This window comes from Canis lupus, chromosome 18 (genome assembly GCF_011100685.1).
Source record: "Canis lupus familiaris isolate Mischka breed German Shepherd chromosome 18, alternate assembly UU_Cfam_GSD_1.0, whole genome shotgun sequence".
NCBI lineage: Eukaryota > Metazoa > Chordata > Mammalia > Carnivora > Canidae > Canis > Canis lupus.
The window spans coordinates 33,147,831-33,171,942 of NC_049239.1; the positions used below are offsets into that span (position 1 = coordinate 33,147,831).

The window sequence follows — 24,112 nt, forward strand, 5'->3', positions numbered from 1 at the left end:
AACTGCAACCCTGACTTGGGCATGAAGGGAAGACCATGGTTCGGACAGATTACCTGGTTTTCATGGAATCACCTACACTGACAATATCAGGGCCACCCATACCAGCAGGACCTTTCAGTGGTCCCAGTGATACTGGTCACAAGTAAACCTGCTTCATGTCAGACTTTTGTTGCCCGCAGTAATGTTTCCAGGGGTGTGATCTGAGTCACAGTAAACACTTATCCATTTAATAATACGTGCCTGGCAGTAATTATGGTCATTATGGAGTGTTTTCTCCAGAACATACTTATAGAGGCAATATGAGACCTCAGGGCTTGAAACCTGGCTCCACCACTCAACTCACCAGTGACGTCAACTCAGCCAAGGTACTTGACCTCTCTGAGTCCTAGTGTCCTCGTCCGTAATACAGGGGTGATAAACAGTACTTACATAGGTCACAGGGTTTGTAGGATGATTAAATAAAGTAATATGAGATGAACCATATGAAATCCTGGGTATTTGACGGTTGACCTACAAAAATGGCAGTGTCATGTGGTCCACCCTAGTTTATGTGAAGTGTTCACATGACACCACCAGCACACAGTAAATTCTCATTAGATGCTAGCTACAGTGCCATGTGCTGGGGGTTATGCTAAATGCTTTACATGGTTTCATCATTTAGTCTTTAAAACAATGCCCTGCAAAAAAATAAATAAATAAAAAAATAAAATAAAATAAAACAATGCCCTGCGACAATTATTATCCCAATTTTAATCATTAGGAAACTGAGTCTCAAATCCCTAACGCAACATCCTCAGTGTGTGGAGGAGTTGGGATCAAGCCCAGGCCATTCTTACTCCAAGACCCATGTTCTTAATCAAACTGGCTTAATATCTTGCTCAATTGAGACCCTGCCTGAATTCTTTTTGATCCTTCCACATGGAAGACTTTTCTCCAACACAGTACTGCATTGTCCCTGCAGTGTCAGCATCACCAGGGAACTTACTAGAAATAAATATGGTCAGGCTCCACCTCAGACCTACAGAATCAGAAACCTTAAGGATGGGGCCCAGCAGTGTGATTTAATAAGCACTCTCTGTGATAGTGATGCATGCTAAGAAAGTCTGAGAACCACTCTTCTTGAGCCAATGACTCATACTTTATTAATCATCAGCAGGCTCAATGATGATAACAGCAAATGACTACAGTAGCTCAAACTTACCAGCTGATTCTGATCCATGAGTGGTATGGGACCTCTCACTGGGGTGAACCGATGAGTCGTGGTCTTCTGTGAGGAGCAAGCAGAAAAGGCTCATTACTGGGTGTTCCACTGCAATTTACATTTCCTTACTTTTGCATTTTCAGACAGCTTATCGCCAAGTTTAGTGTTTTAAAGGTCACCAGAAAAACAGTGGCAAGGAGCCTTGAATGGCTCCATGGTATGAATTACTGTTCATTGCTTGATCCACTGGTAAGTAGGCTAGAGCTTTAATCAAAATTAAATAAACTGGGACAGCACAGACCATCCAGGATGACCACAGGAAGTGTGGTTTTGGTAGAAATCTAAGAACATTAACACTCTATTATGATGTCTTTGTAGGTCTGAATTGGAACTTGATACTATGTCTTTGAAATAGAGACTAAATGCTTTGAATTATACAGATGTGATCGCTGGGAGTGTGTGTACTCTCTGACTCAGAGCATGAGCCACTTACGGAGTTTTCTCTGAGGCAGGAAATAGAAAATGGTTTTGGTGTGCAAGATCTTGGTGTTGAGTTATGCAAAAATTCAAAGGAAAGGTCAACTGCTTATGTAAAGAAAAGGAGTTTGAAGATAAGTGAAAAAGGAATAAGATGGGTGCTAACATGTAAAAAATATGGACCTGGTTATTAGAATAAAAATAAATAATAAAAAATAAGATTTTTCAAAATTGAAATCCGAATTTTCAACATCAAGAGTTAACATAATCTCCTCTCCCCAGATGTCTATCACCAAAAGGTTTTCAATTGAGACAGACTCATGAATTGCTAATATCTGGGTCCATAGGTCAAATCAAACATATGTAAATTTAACATATGGAAACAACCCTCCCCGCTCTCCTCTCTCTTCCCCAAACACTTCCAACATGCTGGAATCTTAGAACAAAACAAAACAACAAGACAAACAACAATGACAACAAAAAGGGAAAATGGTTTCATAAAATGGTTACCGTCACCCATTATGAAGACCTGTAAGGAATATGTAGAAATCTGATCATCACCATTTCCTTGATTAGAGAAGGTGGAGGTAAGCATCCTGTAATCCCTTGTGTAATTGTATAGAGGAGACAGATTGTTTTGTTCTTTAGTTAGAGTACTTGAAAACAGCATTTGCTGAAATGCCAACACCAGCACCCCCGATACCACCACCACCATCGTCATCACCACCACCACCACCACACCACTGCAACTGCAAATGTTTTAGTTCTGAACATCAAGCATCAAGACTGAGAAAAACGTATGGAAGACTGACCTTTACCTGAGTGGCTTGGAGGAAAACTAAGGATGACAGTTGAATCACTTACTAATCATTTAGTGCAGGAAGAACCACAGAAAATCCATCTGTTTGATCACGGAATATAGAAGGAATCTGCATATGTGAATATTAATTTTGTCGAAAGCATTTTATTTACTAACAAATATGTTATGTGACCCTTTCATAATACTATCACTTTTAAAACTGCCATTTAAAATTTAAATTCATTTGATCTCACAACGGTCCTTATTTTGCCAAGAGAAACAAGGCAGTGGTCTAAGATTAATTTCTCTGAAAGAAAACTGACAATGCTACTTGGAATGTTTAATAACTGAGGGCAGAACCATGCTGGATAAAGAACCAAAGGGTGTGAGGGGCTATGTCTTGCTACTATCACCAAAGTTAGTATCTTTAAAAACTGCCTAGAAAAGGAAGCTCTGGGTGAGCAGCCCAGAGGCAAGAATCCAAGCATGTGACATCCTGAGTCTTCTGTCCCCATATCAATTAGAGCATCACAGATGTCATCTGTTTTATCTATTGGGTTCTCATAAAACTTACTTTTTTTGGGGGGGGTGGGGAGGAAAGACAGACCTGGCTACAAATATACATTTAAAATCACGAATCTTTAATATAATTCAATGGTTGAGTGGCAAGAAGCACTTGAATCACTGGGATGGGGAGGAGAGATTGCAATTCTCATTTCTTAACCAGAGTAGTTATGTCCAGTTCTTTTTCCTTCAATGTAAGTTTCTTTTTTTTTTTTTTTCAATGTAAGTTTCTTAATGCAAATGGAGGAGCAAAGAAAGGGAGAAGTAGGCGAGATTAGGTATTTGAGAAAGGAAGTCTCACTCTCCTTTTAGGTGGTGTCCAACTTAATTGAATGAGTCATCTTTAGTCATCTCTTTGCCATTACAACACGAGAAATCAAGCCTATGCATTATTAGTAGATTAAATCATAAAGTCTGAAGTGTGAATCATAAGCAGGTTTAGCCACGAGCCCTCCACCAACAGTAAAATTCACCAATCCATCACCAGTAAAGATGATAATTTCAGAGCAAAAGATTTTAGCCTATGGAAATTTTTCACATGTTGGGTAAAACCTTACTAATGAGGTAGCATATCTGAGTTGAATCAAATGAATTTGCTAATACTTAACTACTTTGACCTACAAACATGTTAATTTCCTATGGTTCAAATTAATATATCACAAGATTAGGAACAAAGAGAGAAATCCTAACATGACAACCAAGTCACAAAAATAAACGGAGACTGGAATGATGACCTGTGATAAAGGTCATTTCCGTATCGCAAATCAGTCTAATCATAGCCCGCACAGAAAATGCCCCCCCCCCCACCCCCTGTAGTACGAAAGTACGCGTTGTGTCACTCTCTAGGGAAATCGAACCAGATAGCAAACGGCCAAGTTACCTGAAAGGAAATGAATAACGTTAGAATTGGAATCTCCAGCAATATTAACTTCAGTAACTCCAGGGAACCCCGTCTTAGCGGGGGTCACCGGGATGAGGGTCCTGTATTCATTTGTGGCTGGCGAGTGAGAAGGAGAAGCTTCCACTGAAGGAGCTGAGTCTTCGGGAAGATGTCCACCTTCTCTTCCACCTCTGCCATCAGTTCTATCTGTATGGACGTGGAACCAATGGTGAGCCCACATTTGTGAGTCCACCACCCATCGGGTGCTTGTCTTCAGAACATGCTAGTGCTGCAAAAGCTTTCCACTTGTTATTCATGAGTACGAAGCAAAAGACAATACAGTTCGTTCTACTATTGAACCAAAGCGATATTTTGCGATTGGCACCACCTGGACATGCCTCAGTGGAAGAGATTTTGGTGATCCCAACACCCAGGAGAGGCATTTGTTGCAACGTCTGCCTGGATTACTAGAGTTAGGTTTATGCTGCTGCGACGGTGACCTTGAAGTCAACTCAGGTACTAGATAATCTGGAGCTCTTACTCAATTAGACCCGCCTTTGATGAAGTAGAGAAAACACATCATTGAACTGAAAAGTAAAATCATGCTCCCTGCAAAGGGAATCGTAAAGGCAAGGTTTCAAAGCCCCGAGGCTTAGATTACTCTTTCCTTTGCCATAAGGGCACCGCTTCTTAATCACCAGCACCATGGATATATGTCCAGAGGATGAATGGCAAAATAATATTATTGATGAAAGGAAAACAGAAGAGTGATAGAATTCAGACCTTTATACCAATTATAAATCATATACAAGCGATCCGTTATTTTAAAACCACGCCACTAGCTCTAGAGTTTAAGAAACCTAAATTTTTAGATTGAGAAATACTGTTTGTACTTTATTACGTACAGTAGCTTCTAAGAGGTCTACAAAGCAGAAACATCAAAGAACCATCACCAGCCACACCTTCTGATCAGAAGTAACAGCTTAACAGCAGCCAGTTGTGTACCTCCACCAAAGACACCGCAAAAATATCCATAATTTATTGAGCTTTATCAAGAGCTGAAGCCAACTGAGCTTTACAATCCTTACTGCTAGTTGGAGTAGAAGCCGTTGGATGGTTTTTATCTTCTTCCAAGCCTCCAGGTGATGTGGAGAAGCTCTGAGTATGACTTTGCTCTGTTTCAATGAGGGAGGAATCCAGCATTAATTTGGAGCCATGAAACGAATCCTCCGTTAACTGCGGACAGGGAGGATCTAGCTATGGTAGTGTCAGACGGGTAGGTGCACAGGAAGGCCGAAGTTTGTGTATACCATTTTCCTCTGATTGCTAGAAATGTACAACAGAATTCTGTTTCATCCCTCATCAGCTCCTAAGAACCTCTTTTTCAGTATAGTCAACAAAGATAAAGTGCCAAGGTGAAGCCTGAATCAAAACTTTGTCCACCCTGGATCATCCTGGCCCAACTCTAGCTTCCAGCCACTTAGGAAAACTAAGGAACACAGAGACAAGGAAAAAGGAATGGTGGGTGGCAAAATGGGACTGTAGGGAAATAAATACCATGATAGCAGGTAGCACACTTCCTAGGATGAAAGAAGAAGTTCTAGAATAACCTGCTCAAGTAACTCAGATCAAATTTACACAAAGAAATATTTAAGCCCCTTCTAAAGAATATTAAATTAGAGCTACCATTATACTCTGTTATTAGGTTTTTGATCTTGTCTGTAAATGAGGATTCTCATCACTGCACCGAAACATCAGGAAACGCTTGCCTGGGCAAACACAGGGCCCTCACTGACATGTACCAATCTGAGGTTGAACCACTGCCCATATCTGCAATCACTCTGACTACTTGGGGTTGATTTCTTTTGTGTTCTTCTAAGAAAGGTACTGACCTGAGTTACAGGTGCAAGCATTCCATAAAGCACATCCATAAGCCATGTCCACCACCAAGTAAACATGCCAACCAGGAGAAAGGCATTCACCAAATCCCAAGCCCAGTATCAGAACAAAAGTCAGCAGGGACATAGAGTGGAAACACAAGGCCCCCCATTGAAGGGGACCATTCTTAGGCTTCTTTCCATCTCCTTTGATGCTTAACACTGTGCTACATACATTCTTGGTGATCAACGCATGCTTGTTGACTTTTTCCCTCTACCTAGAAGGGCTCACATGAAGGACTCTGACCAGTATGTGTATCAAGCAGTGAAATGAAGCCCTCATAAATCTGGATTTTTTTCATACTCGGTCAAGAAATCGCGAACGACTTCAGGCTGCCCTCTAGGATAGCCCTGTCCATATAATGGCAGTTAAAGCTACTAACAGTTTAAGCACTGGTTCGACAAGATGTTCAGTAATGGGAAGAGATATAAGTAAGTGTTCCTCTTTTGTTTCTGGGTCCTGCCACTTTTGTTAATGGTCAACAGTATGTCTTGCCCTCCTGAAGCAGGACTACAGGCCAGTAGAGGGGCTGTTATATCCTTCCAAGTTGTCATTGAAAGAGGTCCTATCCTGTCCAAGTCTTCCACCAAATGTGTGTTCGGATCTGCAGAAAGGCTGACATGTGGACTATGGCTGGAGTCCTGTGGGCTGCTGTAATTTCTCCATTCTCTATGATTATCTGGCCCCACAATTTCTTTTCTCAACAACCCTACCTCTCTTCTGCCTTGATTGGAGGAAAGATGGGAACCAAAGGGAGATGGTTAAAACAGAGAAACCACTGTCTTAGCCATGGTCTTGGGTTTTACTCACATAATGATTTAGGGAAGGAAAATCAAGTTGGGAAGAATCCCACAACTTTTAAAAGTTTTCTTTAACATAAAGTCATTGCATCTGGAAATCACCAAGAATGAAGGCAAAATCAGATTTAAAGAACCCACCAAGAAAATAGACAATGAAGACCCTTTCATACTCTGGGCTTGAGCCGAGCCACGTAGCACTAACTCCATTCCACCACCAAGCTCTGCAGGTGGGCCAGGGTGAGGAAGAGCTGAAGCAGGACACAGGCCAGTAAAGGGGCTGCTATATCCTTACGAGTCGTCATTGAAAGAGGTCCTATCCTGTCCAAGTCTTCCACCAAATGTGTGTTCGGATCTGCAGAAGGCTGACTTGTGGGACTATGGCTGGAGTCCATATCTGAAGGAATCAAACCAGTGTTAATGCTTGATTTACTAAGCACTACCTGAGGGTGGTTTATGGTCTACAGACAAACTATTTTCATACTCAAACCTGGACAAGAGGGGGAAAAGTACATACTGACTTATGTCTCCAGAACTGGAACAAATTATTACTTCTTCAGAAGAGTATCACAAGAAGTAATTGGCTTTATTTAAAGACAGTGTATGAAAGATACAATTTTATGTTTTGCTGAGTCTGGAAGGACTCTAAATGAACATGAGATACCTCAAGCTTTGCAAAAAGACAGAAACAAAGCCTGTGTGTCACTTGTCCCATGCCATACACATTGCCTCCCTTATAGACCCATGTGATCTGGATCATGGAGAAAAAACAAAATGCACTGGTTCAGCTCCCATTTCTTCACATGTCCCTCACTTGGCAAAAGAGCTTTTTAAACTTTTTTTAATTAAAAAAAATGTACAGCCCCCTTTCTCTTTTGGTCTTTTTCCTTTCACAAAGTGAATGTGCATATAACATAAAATTATTATCCAATACTACCTACATGGAAGCCATGGGAAGTATTCAGGGGCAAGAATAAAAAGCAGTAGATGTCAGTGAATCATTCTTCTTATAAACACAAGTTTGAGATGTCTCTGGGATTTAACATGTGCAATGTTGAGAGACGCCAAAATGTCACCGAAGGATTTAAATGTGCTGTTTCTAGTAATTGCCACAGATCGGTGGGGCTGAAATAACAAGTCCTGAGTGAAACAGCGACCAAACAATCCAAAAGCACTATCACTGTTGCTGGCCGTCCAACTCCAAGTCTACCCATACTGCTGCATCCAGAGAGATTTAATCAGGTCCAGATGACTCCAGAGGGAAACACAGGAATATTGGACACTCATATCTACAATGAAGCCTTTATATACAAGAAAAGAGAATTAAGATCTTTGTAGGGCAAAACATGGCTGACTGTATTATCCCAGGTTTCAAAAAGGAGGAAAGGCTAGTTAACCTAAATCAAAACCCCAAATGGATATGCTCTCAGAAAAAGTCCTGTCTGTTAAGCCTCTAGACACTCTTGCTCACCTTCCCTTCTATAAGTAGAATCCTTCAAGATATTTTGCACCGATCTATGGTTGAAGTCAATTGTATTATCTTTGACATGTTTAATTTAATAGACAGACCCTCTTTCTGTTCATCAGTATGGAGGATTAATATTGATCCTGAAGGTTAGTTTTCACTGGTTTGGTTTTCCACCATGGATACACCAGCGCCACCAGCAGCCATGTGCACACACGTGTGTTGGGTTGGCATGTGGCACTTCAACCCCGCAACCTAATGGCCACAACCTAGCCACTCAAACTCATCTTCCTTTATGAGAAAAGGGCCCAGTCACTCTGAAAAATCCATACCATCCTTTGGTTTCCCTTCCTTCATGCCTCTCCATACTTGAGTCTCCTTTCTAGAAAAACTTTCCCTGACTTCCTTTCTCTATTCATGGTTTTTTTGTTTTTTGTTTTTTTTCATTTTTGTAAAACCAGATCTGATCTACTTTTCTCCGACACTCTGGAGAGTCCTTTGAATTTTTGTGTTTATCGGGGGCAACATTCATTTGACATCTATTACTTATCGTTTAATATTGTTAGATACATTTTGATGATAAATGTTCTCTTTTCCTAAATTTTAAGTTCTGTAAGGCCATGGAACATGCTGTGTCCATAATGCACTGCACATTAACAGATATTTAACAAAATTGTAGCTTAAGGGATATCTGATCATTAATATTGGGGAACAGCATAGGATGTTTTAAAGGAAGGAAGCCATAGAGACTCTGGGATTCATTTTGTAGATAATTTGGTTCAATTCAACATCAAGAGACATCATTATTATGCTCTTAGAACCCATTTTAATACAGTCTATGTTATGCATACCCTTGGCAGTTTGGATCCAGATAACATATTCAATGCTATGACTGAAAATTCACTTCCCTCTATTGACTCTTGGTTTTTTCTCCTTTTTTGGAATGTGATATTTCTGTGATCAAGACATCTTGTCAAATAATTTTTTTAAAAAACTTGAGTAACTCAATTCACGGGTATAGTAAGGAGCACGGATTCTCCAGCTTAGTAAAGACTGAAAAAAAAAAAGTGATAACACCACCTGCTGCCAACTCCTGCAGATTCTCTCAGGAAAGCTGTCATCTGTTCTGATAAAGAAAGAATTCCTTTTGAATATAAAAACTGGTCAAAAAAATCAAAATCCTCCATTTTTTGCAGAACTACAACTAGTATCTCTTTTACTTTCTCTTTCATTTCTATTTTTAATTGCTTATAGATAAATAAGACTGATATTTAAGAAAACAGGGATTCTATCCTGTATAAAAGCAGTCCATTCATTAAATTTGCAAATATTTATTGAGGACCAAGAGTGGTCCAAACCCTAAGTCACTGGGTACCGTACTTCTTTCTAAATGTGGCAAGAGTGAATAATTATATTTTCTGAGCTTTTTAGTTACTTGTTTGAAATGAATACTCACCAGTTTTTGACCTCTAAGATTTCTTTAAGTTACATCTTTGGGTCTACCATGAAAAAAGTCACTGAATTCAATCACTTCACTCTCTTTAAAACCTTGTACTTAAAAGTAAACAGAAAATAAATCTTGAGGCTGCTTCTTCTTCAGAGAAAATAACTTCCACTCCTGCCACTTTAGGACTAATTCTGCTTTAACCCTCTGGTTGAATTCTTTTTTTTTTTTAATATTTTATTTATTTATGACAGATACAGAGAGAGAGAGAGAGGCAGAGACACAGGCAGAGGGAGAAGCAGGCTCCATGCACCGGGAGCCCGATGTGGGATTCGATCCCGGGTCTCCAGGATCATGCCCTGGGCCAAAGGCAGGCACCAAACCGCTGCGCCACCCAGGGATCCCCTCTGGCTGAATTCTTTAACCTCGGCCCAAGATTTCATATTCAGATGAATGTACTTATCACCCCTACCTAGAAAACTAATTTTTGAAGATACTTCAGGTTCCTTGGGAAAGCAGACTGGTCTAAAATCAAGGGCACATTTCTAGGTAAGTGGCCATTTGGTGCCTTTCAAAAACATAACATATAGAAAATCTCAGAGGCTATTACCCATCCATCTTTCCGTTTGATGACCTGGTCCCATTGGATGTGAGATTGGGTCAAAGAAATAAGTCCAGGAGCTGTCCTCTTGACTCTGCGTTGTCGTTTTTTGATCTGGATGGCTGTCTTGGGCTGTGGCTGTTGTGACCAGGTAGTTCAAGCAAGTGTTAAAGTGTTAGTTGACATCTGACCAGGGATACACTGACAAATTTAAAGAGACTTTATTCTCTAGACAACACAATGAAAGCACCTTCCTGGTATAGAGGGCCAAGAACTTGTGTAAACACAGGATGTTTTAGCAGGTATGGGTCTGTTCATGCTCATTTACTTAGCAATCAGCATGTGAACTAGAGGACACAAAGGTATTAATAACTCCTGCACGAACAGAGAATGAGTTATAGTCATCATGTGAAGATAAAGAGGTAGTTCTTGAACCACATGCCATTTTGCCACCAACCCTTAAAGGAGGAAGTGTCTAAGCGCATGATGTCATTCAGAGACAACCACATCCCAGTGAAATGCACATTAGACTGGTAGTGATTTAAAGAAGGAATCAGGCTGCCCACAAGATAAACATGAAAGTAAACAGCATTCATCTCAAAAGCATGAATGGAATCCATCAGAAGCATTACCTTCTAACAAGGGGATTCACAGCTCAAGGGACATATAAGAATTCAGCATGTGCTTTTGCTTCATTCAGAACCAGTGGAGATACATAGGTAGGGAAGATTACAATAGGAGCCCCTTAGCAACAACCACACCACAGAGCCAGTCACTGAATCCACTGCTTTGCCAGGTATGCATTCAGAAGCTGCCACACACTGGAAGCACATCCTGCATTACATTCTATATTGCAAATGGAAGCAGGGGGCTATTCTGATACCAAGTGAGAATACAGAATTCATATTCTCTTACAAGACAGGATGCATTTCCATGTTTCTGTCACACAGACAAAAGAATCATGCATAGGAGTTTGCAGTCAAGTTATCTGGCATCACTTAGAGATGATGACAGGACTCAAGTCCAATTTTCATGATCCCACAGTTCAAGAATAGAGAAGGTGTATTTTTGTAAATCTAAGAAAAAAGCACTGTGTGTTCAAAGAGAAATCTCCAAACAGACATGACCAAAGGGCTAAATGACATCAAACAGTTATTTTCTAACTATCTGGCTCCATTTCTTCTAACATTAGAGTTCTGACCAAATACTTTCTAACATGCCCAGTATTTTATAAAGCTATATCGTAGATTCCTTTACAAAACAAAAGGGAGTATTTGGTAAGATCAAAGTCTCTGCTAAAATCTCACTAGGGGATGCCCAAAACTAGATCTGAAAGTGGTATATGCAGGAGTCATATTCTCTGTGTCTTCTTTGCATGCTAGATCAATTCCTACTTAGGTGATTTGTTATGAGCATTTAAGAGTTGGCTCTGTGTTGACCATATCATAATTTACTAATTAATTAATTAATAATTAATAATTTGCAATTCTTCTTTCAATGTCTTTTTGTTCAGTGTTCTCTATGCTTAACATTTAACCCAAGAGGAAGTTTCCACCCAAGTTTGCTTGTTAAACAACCCATTACCAGCTGTCCCTGCTGTTGAATGAGAGTCTTCTTTTGGTGACTGCGGATATTTCCCATGCCATCCATTCTCAACCCACTGCTCTTTCTGGGTAGCTGTTTCTTCTATTGTACTACTAGGGATTGCCTCGGCTGTGAGAAGAACAATTGTGAGCCATTATTGTTCAATTTCCTTACCAACACATATCTTAATATGTCAAAGCCATATACCTATGGGAGAAAAGGTAGAAAAGGACAGCAGCAAGGACAGAGACCACTGATATTCTGGAAGAGATATTAGAGATCAATGGCCCAATCTTTCCATTTTTCAGATAGGAAAACTGGGACTCAGAGTACTTTTGCTCAAAATCCTACATCCAGATTGGCACAAAGTTAAGACTAGCCTAGTCTATGAATTCCCAGTAATGAGTCTTAGTTTACCATATTCCATGGCCTCATATATCCTTGTCTGAGAGAACATTGCCTCCAAAGAATTAAGCCCTTTGCTGCAGTGATTTTGAGGGGAGGAGTATATTATATAACCAATTGATGATAAAATCAGCATGGTGGGAGGACTTCTCAAATGGTGGTCACATAACCCATGATCACATGCACTGGAAAGGCACCAGCAGCAGATGTGCCCAGCATGAAAGATGTTGACAAAGACTGGCACATTACAAAGTTATGTCTACGTGGCATCTAAAATTGCCAAAATTACTTTTTAACAAAATTAAGTCAATGGAAGAAAGCTATTCTAGCCAGTGTTTGGGATTATACAAACAATAGAAATGTGTGATGAGCTAAAAATTTCAACCTCTCAGTGTTGTAGTAGTCCAGTTTTAAAAAGAATAAAATGAATGGAATAAAATTGTATCAGGGTGCCTTTGGGAAAAATCAGAATGCCACTGTCATTTTCATTTATAGCTCCTAATAGCAAATGTTCAGTTCATCAAGAAAATGAAAGCCTATAGACTTGCCAAGCCAAAGTGTATTTTGCAACTGGTAAGACTGGTTGTATTCCATAATTTTAGAAAATGATATGTGTGATTTGATAATAAGAAAAATCTTTAAAAAATAAAACCTATGTCCTCATTTTACCCTTGCATTGGCCAAAACATTCCTGGGGTTAACTGGTTATCCAGAGGGAGGAAAAAGAAGTCCCAAATCTTCAGTTTCACCTCCCACTGACTAAATCACTACCTCCTGACAAACAACGAAGTTACAAAAACCATGAGCCTAATTACAAAAAGGGGGAGACTAACCCGAACATAAACTGCCTACTCAAAATGTTTTAGAAAAGAAAGAAAAAGACAAATGCATGGGTACACACACACACACACACACGCACACATGCACACACTACACTATCTTTAGAAACATAACGATCCTTTAAATATCCAGTGACCCTGCTGTTTGCAACATATGGATTGGCAGAGGATAGGATTTCCATCGTAAAATATGAAGGCTAACTCTCTTCTAGAAGTTGTAATGGTCTTTGACAAAGCCCAGAGGTCACCAACCAGAATCTCTTTAGGTTTTGTAAGTACTGATAAGAGAATTGCTGTAGAGGTTACCACTTTCCCCTTTCCCTCTGTGAGGTTCTGTTACATCTGGATTTTCAACCCCCCTCCAGGAATGCTGTCCCCTCCCCCCCTCCCCCACCACCTTTTGACAATGGGCTCATTAATTCCAAGCCTCTTAAGAAACTGTCTCCTTTTTAAGTACAAACTGTCTTAAATTCTAAGATATACTGGTTCCAAAGGGGAATGGTACGGAATCCCATTCTGAAGAGACGTCTGCTTCTCATTTTTTCCTTCTATCAGAAGACTCTTGTTAACTCAGCCCATAGCCGTCACACAAAAATAAAATCCACTGGGATAAGAAATGAGCTGCAGGCCTGTTGGGTGTATTCAGCACAATGCCCAGGACTTAAAACCTACATCCTGGTTGATGTCTGAAATGCTTCTTTTGTTGTCTGAAGGCATCCCTCAAAAACTATGGCTTCTCTCTTTGGTTTCTAAGTGGCTGCTTCTTACATTCTTGCCTTAGGAGTATCCAAAGCTAAGAGAATAATAGTTAAATCATAGTTTTAAAGATATTACAAGCTGTCATCCTAAATTAAAGCTTCTTTTTTTCCCAAACATGATAGGCATATCTCCAAGAAGGAAGAAGAGTATATACTCCTTACTTTTTTAGTTCTATCCTCAGAGATCAGTAGTGAGACTTGAGATTGTTTTTGCAAAACCTGAGATGTTTGCACGTAAGTAGAAATAACAGTACAAAGCCTTCCCCAAGCTACTCTGAGCTTAGAAACAGAAAAAGAACAGTCACAGAAATTCAAATATAGTCTATATGAGCTACTGACCTTCCTCCAAAGAGTACAAGGGATGCCTTTCTACAATGCAGTGAGGAAGAGAATGTAAAAAAAGAAACTGGATTCATCAAAGATCTTCACAGAAGATAAGCATTCCAAAGATCATCAATGCACTCGTCAAGCTTTCTTTCCAGATTCCACTGCTCGGCACCAAAAGATACACTCTTCATCACACATTTCCATAAACACACACAAATCACCCAAATGGAACCTTGAGGGATCTCTAACACACACACAAAAAAACATATCTCAGATCTCTTAAAAACATTTCAACATTTTGGCCTTGTGGGCAACCTGACAAGTTAGCATTTTTCTTCCAACTCCTAGAACTTGTGTGTAGACTTGGCAGCTTTTCATGCTCCATGGATAAAAGAAATTACTGTATAGAAATAGAAGACATGGCTAATGTCTAAAAAAAATTCTTCCCTATTCTTCCGAATGACTTCACTAACTCATCTAAGCCAGAACTGCTGACCACCATCCTCCTTACTTGTGCTTGTAGCATGCTGGGCCTCCTCTTCATCATGGTGCTCATGGTGAATGAGAGGAGAGTGTGGTTCGCGGGTCCAGTTTTCTCCATTAGCACTGGTGCCACTTCTGTCCACATCTGCCGTGATGATGGTTATATACACTGTGACTTTTTAATCAACCAACCTTTGGTGTTGTGCTCTTCCATTACAAAGCATGCTATTTAACAGTGCTATGCCTAAATGGTACCTCTGAGCATCTCCGCTCAATACTTTTGAGTGACTCCACTAAACTCTCCCAAGAGAAAATCAATGGGCATGAAATTTCTTAATGATTACCTGTTATTCTACTATAATCACTTTGTCGAGGGCAGCACCATAAACCAAGGTAATGTGTTCATTTTTATAATAAAGCAACATAAAGTATCTTGTACCCAAATGGTATGATTGATAAATAACTCCTAGGTCGAACCAAGTATCCTCATGAAAGTTTAGAATCTGTGATGAGGCATTAACTACATTTCCCACTGAGTCCTGATGATTGGCCTTTGCAGCATCATAGACTTTGAGGGAAAAAAAATCTTTAATGAAGTATGCATAACCCATTACCAGTCATCCTTGTAGTAGTCTGAAGTAATACTTCTGGATTCGATTCGCCTGGGCTCCACGGGGTCCAATCCTGGTTCTGTTTTGGGTGGCTAAAAAGCCGTGGTGTGGTTGGAACTGTGATAATGATGATTGAAGCAATTAGGAAAATGTTAGCTCTTGAGCCTTCACTACTTGTTTTACACATCTCTCTCTTCTTTGGTCTATACAGTGAATCATCTATACCAGGTTGTATAGATGGTTGAGTGAAAACGGAGGGAAAGCAGAGAGAGAGGGACTTCAGCTTGATTCAGCCATATTGTCAAGCACCTCAGTGTCCTCTACATTCTGTCAAAGAACACGTTGGTGTCAGTACACAACATGTTCCAGAGAAAGCAGCGAAAGGAGCTGCAGCAGAAGGAAGAACAGCTTTGGAAACACCCTCCACCGAGGAGAGCCGAAAACATTAGCATTTTGCCCATCCATGCAGTCTGTAACAGCCCTGTGCGCCTGAGAGCCCTAGGAATTGGTATCACTGGCAAGTGTGCTACGTGGAGATCCTCAGGCTAAAGAGGTAGATACCTGAAGACTATACCATGATGATATGATCACTTTATTTCATTAAGAGTTTTGGTGGGGGAAGGCATACCCTGAGCAGCCAGGGATTTCCTATAGATGATTCTAAGAAAGAACATTGACCCAGAACAGCCATATGATTTACATTTCTAAATATTTAGCAAATACTTATGGTATTCTCAACAAATAGAAAGCACTTCATGAGCAAGCCATTCATAGCCAATGAGAGAAAAACAAGATTCATACATTCAGTAGAAAAGCACCATAGGTAACCCACCACCATTAGCAGATGGTCGACGGCGGGGGGGGGGGGGGGAGAGGAGAAAAAAAGAAAAAGAGGCATACATCCACCAGAGGCTGAAACTGTCACCCAAAATGATAGAGCTGGAGTAGGAGACACCTGACAGAAGGATCACGACAAAATTAGGATCAATTGCTTTTGTGAAAATATTATGTGCAAATCCATCCTAATTCTTCCAAACTTATTTCAATACCCAACTAAAATCTCCACTAGTTCTTTTACAGAACTGTAATACCATCAGCTCTATTTCACGAGTGAAGCAAGTCAAGTTTAGAATCATTATGCCCATTCTCAACAAGCGTGAAAAAGTGGCAGTTGTCATATCCCTACAGAAGAAAAAGGCACCCTGCTTAATCACGTACACAGGTGCCAAGCAGTGCGCTGAAAACAGTGAGCTGAAATTGGAAAATACACCACAGAGATGAAAAATACCAATGGGCATTTTCCCCAGGAGCTTAATCACACTATTTATTTTCAGGTTGATCTGTTTGGGTTGCCACCCAAGAAAGCTGAGTTTCTCAAGTATCAAGACCACATCTTTACTGATGGCCCCACCTTCTGTGTCCTGAACCCAGAAGACAGTGTGATAGTAAAGCTCCAGTGTCTTTTGGCTATTTGATTTTCTCTCTGAAGTTATTAAAAGGGGTTTCCTTGTTTTCTAGACCAAGCTCTGCAGAGGTGTCCAGTCTAAAGAATATACCACTTAAGAGCTTAGATATAAAGTATCTAGGTCATCTTCAGTATTTGTGGCATCGATGCCATATACTCCGATGCCTCAGAGCCCAAGCTACTTTTTGGACTCGTCCCTTCCTGGGTGCTGTCCATTTAGGAGACAGCACTCTCAGGTTTCAGTAAGACAGTCAGAACTTCAGTGACCTGAGAGAGTCCATGTCACACCACAAAAGTATACCATCTCTGAGGACAAGAGTGATGAAGTGATATGGGAAATTCAGGTTCAGAATTCTCATCTTTATTCAGCAACATCTCCAATCATGAGAGATATGTCCAGGAAACCCGGTCATCTGGCTAACTATTAGACTGACCTTTGCATGTGTTTTTAAAGGATGCTTCTCAGCTCAATTTCCATCTCTGCCCTCGAAAAGTTTTATAACCGTCACAAATTTGGATACTATTATACAGTGTATTCACTATTTGTTTTTAATACTTGGCACTGTTTCTGTTAAAGCTCAGCTAACATTTGTCCTTTCCTTCAAAGTCTTTTAATTATATGGGTGCCCTACTCATTTGTTAAAACTGGATTTGCCCCCTTGATTTCAACCAAGTTTTGATTCTGACGATTCTTGAATTCTGGTTCCCAACTTTTAAGCCTTTCTAGGACCGTTTAAGTCTTCAATGTAGAATCATCTACAACTTTTAATTAATATCCTCCCACTCACATTCTACTGCTTCAATAAATGATAGTTTGAAGGCAAGAGCTCTGTGTTTTTTTTTTTTAATCTTTTTGTTCCCAGCACCAAGCACGGTAGGTACACAATAAATATTTGTTGTAGTGTTTTCCTATGCCATTCTCTGACAAAGCCCAATAATTCAAGGAGAATCTGCAGCAGCAGATCATATAAATATACAAAACAGAAAGAACCTAAGGCAATAGGAGTTTTATAAAAGATATTTTCCTAATTGCTCCATTGCTCTATTGCTCAAATGGAAGGAAGTCTTGACTCCCATTTTGAAAAAAAAATTTTTTTCTTCCTTCATGATCTAGGACTAAGGTATAACTAAAGTGTGATAAGCCATAGATTTATGCTCACTTTCCACATTAACTATTTCCCAAGGTAGGCACTACTGGGCATCACTCAGATTAATCAGTAAGCCTTGCATAAATGGTTCTACTAATTGATTATTCTTACTGGTGCTGGAGATAAAATCTTCATCATCATCAATGCCTGATCCAGAATAACTGGGGTGTTTGTCTCTTTCATCTTCATTTTCTTCAGTTGGTTCCCAGCCTGCTGAGATGATACTTGAATCCGTACCTGTTGTGGTGACTTATGTTAGTGGCTGACCTGGATGCCAAGCAACCCATTTGACAAAGGAAGAAAATCAGGCACAGAATGTATAATGGAATTCCCAACATTTTAAGAAGAGTGAGACATCTGAGTTGCGTACCCCCAAATTCTTATATCCTAGTCTATGAAGCTAATGCATAGATCTAAAAACAATTGGCTGTGACCTTTACAACTGAACACTCTCTTTAAGGAAGTTAAAAGAATAAATATGGACATAACCCCAGCAAAGAAACAAAAGAAGAAAAGGCCAGTAAACTCTCCCCCTCCCCTGCTTTCAGATTATTAACGTATTAAGCATGTGCCATTAAAGCTAGGGTGTCAAGAATAGAATGAAAAGATTTCACATGTGCCCATTTGTTTTGTCCAGCCACCTTCAGAAAACTTTTGGAATCCAAACACATCCATCATTTTTTAAAATCCCATAGGTGTGTTCACTAATTCACTATTTGTTAACTCATCTGTTGGCCTTCTAGCATCAATCACATCACCAGAGCTCTGAACACAAATGCAAACTGAATTACCATCCTCAACAACCGAGCAGCATCCAGCCACAACAAAATTAGTCAATTCACAAAGAAATCATGCCCGGCATTTCTTAATCAACCAAAAGAGTCGACCAAAGTGGACTGGAGCCAGGATTTTGAGAAATTCTCACGTTTTCCCTTCTGGACACATCATAGGAAGGAAGACGGAGACCCTCAGCCTCTTCTCAGTGGTTACTGTAGAAGATGTCTCTTTCCTGAAAAGGGCTTTCGTATACTTTCAATGGGGGTCATGCTATCTTTTGGAGTGACCATCTGTCTTTTCTTACTATCAGTGGCTGCCCAAAGAATAGTTCCACTGAAGGAGAGTTTCTAAATTTTTCTAGCTCCAGCTACGCTATTTTATTTTCTCATGGAAAGTCAAGAATTTTTAATGACTTTTGTCATTTTGGAACATCTTTCAGAGTCAAAATTTTGTTCTGTCATCAAGAAAGATTGGCCCCCTTTCACAGTGCTCTTATTAGCCTCCTCTGGGCCTGTATTAATTCTGTGGAATAGAAAGAAGAAATCTGCTTATTAATGCTATAAAGTCAAACATATGGGTTTCCAAGTTCATGATGCTTCAAAAGTTATCAGAAACATTCGTGAAACCAGAATGGACTTTAGGATAAGTATCCCCGAGGTCAATGAACTATTGAAAATTGTCAAGAGATCTTATGAAATAATAATAACTCATTACCAGCCATTATTGTTGTTGTGTGAAGATGATTCTTGGACTCTGATGGTTGAAACCACCATGAAAGCCAATCCTGGGCTTCTCGCCTCTTGGTTGCTGTTTTGGGAGTTGTACCACTAGAGCTCCTCAAAGCTGTTGTAACCATAATTGAATTGATGGTTGAAAGGTTAATTATCAGTTCCTAAGAAATATGCTTCTACTTTTTTACTACTCCAGAGAGTCATCTATACTGAGTATAGATGGTGGGAAGAAGCAGAAAAAGCACAGAAGTTCCACTTATTTTCAAGGCTCATACTGCAGGTCATAGAATATCAGAAATGGAAGGACCTTAAATATTATCTGGTTCATGATCCTTATCTTAAAGAGGAAAAAAACTTGCTGGATGGAATGTGCCTTGTCTGGAGTCAGAAAGGCCGAATGACAGAGTGTATGACGGCAGTCTTTGATTTTTGAAAAACTATAGCATAGTAGAGGGATTAAATTTTTGTCTGGCCCCCAAAAGGTCAAACCAGGACCTGTGGTGATAATTGCAGGGGGACAAATATTCTTCCAAGTGTTGGTTTTAAAAGGTTATATTCTAAACTATCCAACAACAAACTTCCTCATAAAGTATCGTATTCCCCACCATCAGAAAGATCACTTAGGAAAACTGTGTAGATCACATGATTAGAAGTATTGATTGAGTGGGGCACCTGAGTGGCTCAATGACTGAGCATCTGCCTTTGGTTCAGGTTGTGACCCCTGGGTCCCAGGCGCAAGTCCCACATGGGGCTCCCTGCGGGGACCCTGCTTCTCTCTCTGCCTATGTCTCTGCCTCTCTCTCATGTTTCTTATAAATGAATGAATGAATAAATAAATAAATAAATAAAATCTTTTTTTTTAAAGTGCTGATTGAGCTAGACTATTGAAGATCCTCTCCAAATCTGAGAGTCTATGATTCTGAAACCAAGCTCTCCAGAGTCCTCGCCTTTCATGTTCTACGCACTTTATCTTGGCCAACCAATATCATTCTCCAAGAATTTAGGGTATGATATTTCTGCCAGCAATCCCAGACATGTAATCCCAGCAATCCCCAACAACGCAGAAGAATGCCACATGAAAGGAAAGACGGAAAAAGATGCCTTCCACCTCTTTCCATTTCATGTCCAGATCCTCCAGCAATTTTGCCCATGGTCACTTTTTTTATACCAACGCTATACTTTGCAAAGCAGAACAGGACATTCTGAGTCCATTTTTGAAAAGAAGGAAATCAACTAGGAAAGATGGACAGAAATTAAGTGACCCAATGATCTCACTAATAGGATCAGAAGTAAGAGTCCTGGTTTGAAAACTTCCCCAGACTACCATTTCTGCCACCATAACGCACACCAGAAGAGTATTACATAGTAGATTAAAAAAAAAAAAAAAACTAAAAAAAAGTTGAAGCAGAGGCTGAAACCATCATGAAATCCCCAAATACAAAAAAGTCAGGTGTCAAGAAAGCCCAGAAATGGCCCAAAACGAAGCACTGGCAAGAAGAGTTTTTCCTTCACAATGTTTGTTCTATGAAGACAAACATTGTAAACATTTAACATTTGAAAATAGCATATTCTTTTTTCTGCAGCCGTCTCCCACGTGACCTTTATCACCACGATACTCAATCACAACAAAACATCAGCATTCTTTTCCTTACATGAATATTTGTTAAAATAAAAAATATACTCTATTCAATGTGTTATAAACTAAGTCAGTGTTAAGGACCATTTTTATTACTCCCCTTCTGCAGAAAGAATGCCTAATTATTTTGAAATATGGGCATATCCTCCCACAACCAAAGTTGATAAATGAAGATATCCTTGTAATCTCCCATTGTTATAGACCTGGAACCTCCTCCTGCATGAGCTCTGAGTTCAGAATTCTTTGCAGGGATTTAGAGTTACTACTCAAACATCCAGGGAGCCTAGATACTGATGGAAAACAACAGGTCACTCGTCCACTTTACAGCTGAGGATTTCAGTATCCAAAAAAGTGCACAGGGCCTACACTTTCCATCCGTAAGTCCTCATTTCCTTCTATTATTATTGACTGCGATCATTAGATCAGCAGAAGGTAGGAGTCTGCATTTTCCTTCACAGACTTCCTTCAAGAGGGTATATTCTGAATGGATCTCCTAATTGAAGCTTCTGACGGAAAACTAATTTTGATTCTCTGTGCATTTTGCCAAAGGGAAAACAAGTAGAACGTAATATCCAGTTGTATTCCCAGATCCACAGGCCTCTTTGATAAAAGAAAGGGTACCAGATCCTGATTCCCTAAAGATGGAGAAGGGACATCTGTGTGAGACTTCAACATGATAATGGATGTCCTTCTCCTTGACGTTGAAACGCCTGGATGCAGGACAATGGATAAGCAGAAGACATAAGAGTTTACCTGTTGTTGCTGTTGCCGTGTGATCCTGAGTCTTAGGCTGTGAGTTACCAAACCAGGACCACATCCAATTATTTTGCTCCTGAACTGCTGCATGGCTGTTTGAGTGCACAGCTGAAGTAACTGGATCAATTACGAAAATACCATTTAGTGAGATCTTTTCCTTTAATCTCAGATCTATGGATATATAATGTCTACACCTATAATAGAGTGAAGATTAGAAAAGAAAGATCGAGCTCTGGTTTTATCATCCCAGTCTCCTAAAGTCTCTTGGACTCTCAGAACAACATGAGAAATGCAAATTTTGAAATGTCTTCATTTCAAACAGAACCCTCTGTATACAGGCTAAGAGCAAAATCAAGTAGGAACTTAACAACCTGTGAAGGAAAAGAGATTTTATATCTACTTGATGGGGCGACCCTGCCATGAAGTGAAGGTCTTTGATACAGCATTACATAAAGTTGTTGTCCTTCATTTATTTTTCGGGTGTCTTTAGAGGTACTTGCTTGTATCTTTTGGGTCTATCACTTTATGCAGGTAGCTTATGATGACAACTGGCATTTCCAAAGCTCCACCCACACTCATTAACTTCAAGTCAAGCTTTATGCTAGAGCAGGAACTTGGCAAAGGGTGTGTGTTCAAAATGTTGAAAGCAGCTAAAGTTTTGTCAAGTTTCCATCTATCACTTTCTGTCATTGTAATTCTAATTCAAAATGTGTTTCCAGAAAGGAAACAAAACTGCCCACGTTAGAGAAATTCTGGACTCTATTCAAACTAGAGAAAGGATAATCAGTGATATTTTGCAATTTGGAATCTCCCATTTGACTCTCAAGTAGGACTTGAGTCCAGAATGTTTCCCGGTAGAAGAATAGCAAAGATGGTCAAAATAAATATCTAAACCAGCTGAGATTTTTAAAAGCCATTTTGAGTTATACACCCCTTTGAAAATCTGATATAAGTTATGACTTCTGTCCTCAAAAAAAGTGATCTGACACATACACATTCTCAACATTTTATATATTCTTTCAGGCTCTTGAATGCCTTATGGCCTATTTTTGAACCTGTTGGAGGGCCACGAACTCCAGGTTAAAAGCTTTGACTCTATATACACCAAACACCAACAACCTGTGCAACATGTTCCATGCTACAAAGGACACGTTTGCACAGAACAGAGAGTAGAGAGATGGGAGCCAATTTCACCAATGATGCTCCCAGATAAACCTGAGCATCCCCCTGAGGCACCCCATTCTTCCCTCAGAAATTTTATTAAAGATGCAGAGCTCCTGCCACCTTCACCCCACAGGAGACTGAGAAGAGAGCAATGAGAAGGAAAGATACAAGAGCAAGATAGAAATAGAAATTGTTTCTATTTTCCCAAAAGGAGTCATATAAGATTTGGGGAAAGTGGAAAGAGCTATTGTTTAGCCAGCAGTTTCCAGTTTTCCCCACCCAAGTAGGCCACACCAGACCAAAAATATATATTTATATATTTCTTTGACACCCAGAAGACAAGGAAATAGAGCATTCTAAGGTACGAGTCTGTTTTCTGAATTAGTTTAGACCTCTGGATTCCAGAGAATTCCAGATCACCAATAGAAAAGAGGCTGACGACATGCCTCCAGGAAGGCTCTTCCAAGAATAACATTTATAATAAAAAGCCTGTTGGAAGTTAAACCTACCCAGATGGTTGTTTTTTCTGGCTTTCCTATTGCCACCCACTTAGGACCCTTAAGGAAGGAATGAGCCCACCAACCTAAAGACACACTTCTCTGCCCTCGGCCAGACCCCCTCTTGTCCTCTTGCATGTTTTAGGGAGGATCTACAATCACTCCCTCCCACCAAGACCCACCTTTCAGTCCAATAGTCATGAAGCTTTGGGAGTCTTCTCACTGGGCTCAGAAAATGGGGTCTATGCAGGAACTTACCAGTGGTGACTTTTTCTAATATGCCATGGGCTACTTTCAAGTGCCCATGCAATTTTTTTTCTTGGACATTCTTCTTTGTATGAATTGATTTATTGAGCTGCCATTGGCCATTTTTGACGCTATGGCCCTTCAATGACTCTCAGGCTAGCCCTGGACTCACTTTGTTGGACCAATGAGTCTCTCTCTTCCTGAACTACTAAGAGAAACTTAGCTAAGCGCTCTGAAAAGAGGAAAGCACAATTCTTTTCTCAACCCAAATCCTGAACTCTGTTTGGTTAAATCTCAAAGCATTCCTTCTCCCTGATTTCTGAACAGTAGATGGGCTCCACGATGGACAGTCCAAGTCTGAGGCAGTAACTAGGGCAACATTTAGCACAGAGAAGGCCTCAAATATTGGTTTATATTTGGCAAATATTGGTTACTAGCTAATGAATCCTTATTTCCCTTCGGTATGACTTTCTAATGGTACTTACTACTGGATCCCAAGCATCAGAATAGGCTTGGTAC

The 24,112-nt window shown here is 40.0% G+C and overlaps 1 protein-coding gene across 1 annotated transcript in view; it reads right to left on the minus strand.

Moving 5' to 3' along the window:
• CD44 (CD44 molecule) overlaps window positions 1-24,112 on the minus strand; it is an 88,351-nt gene that overhangs the window by 12,548 nt on the left and 51,691 nt on the right. Inside the window, 1 exon segment of the mRNA NM_001197022.1 lies at window positions 1,202-1,267. Within this exon segment, the coding sequence (NP_001183951.1) occupies window positions 1,202-1,267 (66 nt within the window).